The sequence below is a fragment of the Pinus tabuliformis genome, chromosome 7 (genome assembly GCF_031772625.1).
Source record: "Pinus tabuliformis cultivar Carrire ecotype Pingquan chromosome 7, CPIR1, whole genome shotgun sequence".
NCBI lineage: Eukaryota > Viridiplantae > Streptophyta > Pinopsida > Pinales > Pinaceae > Pinus > Pinus tabuliformis.
In genome coordinates this window covers 657,504,476-657,508,514 of record NC_142293.1, presented here as the reverse complement: position 1 = coordinate 657,508,514, position 4,039 = coordinate 657,504,476, and the positions used below count along the sequence as shown (strand labels likewise).

Below are 4,039 nucleotides of genomic sequence, written 5' to 3'. Positions count from 1 at the left end.
CCTTATTCAGACCTGTATGCATCTTTGACTTCAATCAACGGTGTCAAGCCTTCACTTTAATCGAACGGTTATGGCTCAGTTGAACCAAACGAAATTTACCGGCCGGGGGATTGGTGGTTTTGAAACCGTACTGTGGACACGCGTCGGTTGGTCGGTGTGATCAGAGCCTCCCCACGAAAATACTGCAGCGAGCGTGAAAGGTGGTGCTGGGAAAATACCGGCGATTTTGTGGAATTAAATGCGGCTGTTGCAAATTAATATTTCAACAGCAGATGTGTGAAATAGCTAGGTTGTAGAATTAAGGGATCAGGGCTCTAATTCTATATTTCCAAAGCTCCAGAGAAAGGAAAATGAGAAAAAGAAACCTCTCATATTTACCCACTCAATTACAGACTTGGAATCTCCAAAAAAAAAAACTAACCACAATGTAGGATCTACGGGAGAAGGCCTCGCTCTTTATTTATGGTGAGACGCGCTATAACAGCTACCATCAGCAGTTATGTAGGCGCATTGTATCTTCAATACACCTCTTTTGACAATCAAGGATTTGTATCATTCTAACAATAGAGCCATGAAATGAATATAAAGAATTACGATAAATTTACATGACCAGTTTTACAATCATTTATTTATGTTGTTTCAGTCTGCAATTTTTTTAATGATGTTTCCAAAAGAAATTATATTTTTGTTTGGAAAATTCAATAAATTATGTAAGATATTCAAATTTCGGATCTTGAATTTCAATTTGTTTTCCACCTGTTTTTACATTATAACATCACTTGTAACTCTTCTTTAATTTTTTTTTGACCCGAAACTTGTCTGTTAGCAAAAACGAACAGGCTTTTAATCGGAATAACCATAAGCGGAGCTTTAATAGCTTTAGCAGTGATGGTGGTTATAGCTGTTTATTGGAGGAAATTCAATACTAAACAACATCTCAACGAAGGTTAGGAAGCAACTTGAAGTTCAGATATATTTTAACATGATTCACACTGTGAATTTACACTGTTAAAGCACTTCTTTGATATACTGTAAATTTGCAAGGATTGCAGACAACTTGATAATTATGTGCCCAAATCCAACAAACTCTCGTGCCTTCAAGTTAAGAGATATAATGGAAGCCACACAAAACTTTACTCAAAAGATTGGGCAAGGCGGTTTTGGATCAGTATTCTTTGGTAAATTGGAAGGAAGAGATATAGCAGTGAAAGTGCTCTCCGTGTTCTCTACAGAAGGACTTCACCAATTCCAGAATGAGGTAATTTTAGGGTTTTTAAATCATAATATTTTTAATTATATTGACATTATTAATGTGTGTATAATAAACTTGAGTGGTTTCACTTGATAAACAGGTTGATCTTCTTTCTAAAATCTATCATAAGAATTTGGTTTCTCTACTCGGATTCTGTAATGAATCGAAAGAGGTTATGCTTATATACGAGTATATGTCTGAAGGGTCCTTAAGGGATCACCTTTATGGTAAATGTGTCACTAAATAATATTATTATTCTTTGATTGAGTTGGTGTATATACTAATATTAATTCCAAGAAATTGTTTTCCAGGTCGTAGCGCAGAGCTTTCCCCTCTAAATTGGAAAACAAGGCTCAAAATAGCTTTAGATGCAGCGCAAGGTAAGTCTTTAAATAAAGTAGTGCAACTTTCGATCTTAATGCTTTGAGCATAATTTTCATGTGACCCACCTCCTCTTTGTGTTGAAAGGACTAGAATACCTGCATCTGGGTTGCACTCCAAAGATAATTCACAGGGATGTTAAGTCTGCCAATATCCTTTTAGACGCCAATATGAATGGAAAGGTTGCCGATTTTGGTCTGTCAAGGATCTCAGTGGATGGAGAGCCTTCTTATGCCAACACTGCCGTAAAGGGAACAATAGGATACCTCGATCCAGAGTATATATTCATATGCCCTCTTCTTTCTATGCAATATTCTTCATATTGTACAAGTTCGGTTAATTATTGAAAGCCAGAGCAATCTTATTTTCTGTTCGGGATGCTGTGCAGGTATTTCCGCACTGAGATATTGACTGCGAAGAGTGATGTATATAGTTTTGGGGTGGTGTTGTTGGAAATTATATGCGGCAGACCACCCATAAATGCAAATCTAAGTGAAGAGGAGGTTAACCTGATTGAATGGGTAAGAAATTTGTTTATGATAAATCATCTAAACGAACAACATAATTTACGATTTTCAATTGTCACTCACCAAAATTAGATATTATGTTGACGTCATGTATAGGTGCAACCATATGTGAAGAGTAGCGACATAGAGGCAATTATAGACAAGAGGTTGGACGGAAACTACTACATGGGATCAATAGTTAAGGTTGCGCGACTAGCACTTAGATGTGTGGAGCGTGTACCATCTTGTAGGCCAAGCTTGTCTGAAGTAGTGGCAGATATAAAAGATGCCATCACGTGTGAAAATGAGAATAATGATGTTTCCTCTCTTCTCATTTCAGAGGGTATTGGTATTGAACACAGAGATTTGGCAGCCAGCAATGAATCCATACCCAGAAAGATGGAGTGGGCTGATAACAGCTCTAACCTCACTCAAGTAGGAAGATGACTTGAAACTTCCAACATATTCATGAATGGACCCGTGAAGCAGTTCGCTCATCTTTATGATTCTGGTGGGTCAAGTCAATGTTGTTTTTCCTGTTTTTATATGACTCAACCACTCAACGAATTACTGAATTGTTAGCTATTCATCTACATTTTCGTAGTATAAATGATCAAACATTTCAATTCTATATTTCACGATCTTTCTTAGTAGTTTGCCAATCAATTCTTAGTAGTTTGCCAATCAATAAAATACTGTGTCGTTAGCTATTCATCTACATTTTCGTAGTATAAATGATCAAACATTTCAATTCTATATTCCATGATCTTTCTTAGTAATTTGCAAAACTGTATATATTTTTATTTCTTTAAACCTGAATTTGTGATACACATTGATTTTATATATACATATAGTATAAATGATCAAACATTTCAATTCTATATTCCATGATCTTTCTTTTCTTAGTAATTTGCAAAACTGTATATATTTTTATTTCTTTAAACCTGAATTTGTGATACACATTGATTTATATATACATATATTATTTTTAAGTTTAAATTTATAATTTTATATTTTTAATTATTAAATTGGTTAATAAAATTATACAGACAACTTAATAAAAAAATAATAATTATATTTTTATTTTTTTCTTATATTAAAAAATTATAATTAAATTTATGTGAAAAAAGTCTGTTTATTTATACGTTTTTCATTAAAAATTAACACTTTACAGATTAATATAACATTTTAATTAAAAAATAATATTTTAAAATTAAATATTTCAGACTTTTTACCTTAACATTTTTTTTCCAAAACTTCATTGTTAGATATAATTAAATATAAGAATCTGTATATTTAAACATATTAATTTTATATTAATGTTTTAGTTATTGTGTTATTTTTTAAAGTTTTTTAAAAACAAAAATATTATGATTATATATCAATATAGATTCATTTTAACCATTGATTTAACAAGTATCTAAAAGATCTTAACCACTCCATGAATTAGTACTTAAAATGGATCTATTTATCTATATATTTAAAATTTGCAATTCCAATCAATCTTTATTGGATTTCATATGGAATTCACAAAAAAATATAGCTAAAAAAAAACCAAAATGTAGAATTAATAAGCCTACTTAAAAGTTGTAAACATAACATTTCTTTTTCAATTATAATATATACACAATTTTTTTTGCGCATATATATATATATATATATATATATATATATATATATATATATATATATATATTTGCGCATATATATATATATATATATATATATATATATATATATATATATATATATATAATTATTTTTATTTATCTATATACATATAAAATATGTTATTTTTTTCAATTATAATATATACATAGTTTTTTTTGTTTCTCTTTATATATATATATATAATATTGAAATATTTTACTTAGCATGAACATTGAAATATTTTATCTAC

The 4,039-nt window shown here is 30.5% G+C and overlaps 1 protein-coding gene across 2 annotated transcripts; it reads left to right on the top strand.

Annotated features, from left to right (window-relative positions):
* The first annotated feature begins 701 nt into the window (after nt 1-701).
* Nucleotides 702-2,695, top strand: LOC149249148 (putative LRR receptor-like serine/threonine-protein kinase At5g48740). 2 transcript variants are annotated; one of them, XM_089456188.1, is made up of 7 exons: nt 702-946; nt 1,053-1,258; nt 1,353-1,479; nt 1,564-1,632; nt 1,727-1,910; nt 2,022-2,154; nt 2,257-2,695. In XM_089456188.1, the coding sequence occupies exons 1-7, from the start codon at nt 889-891 to the stop codon at nt 2,584-2,586; spliced, it is 1,107 nt and encodes a 368-aa protein (XP_089312314.1). In that variant the 5' UTR covers nt 702-888; the 3' UTR covers nt 2,587-2,695. The 2 variants fall into 2 exon arrangements, with proteins under 2 accessions (XP_089312314.1, XP_089312313.1); XM_089456187.1 differs by having other exon boundaries at nt 731-946; nt 1,721-1,910; nt 2,257-2,691.
* Nucleotides 2,696-4,039: the final 1,344 nt, after the last annotated feature.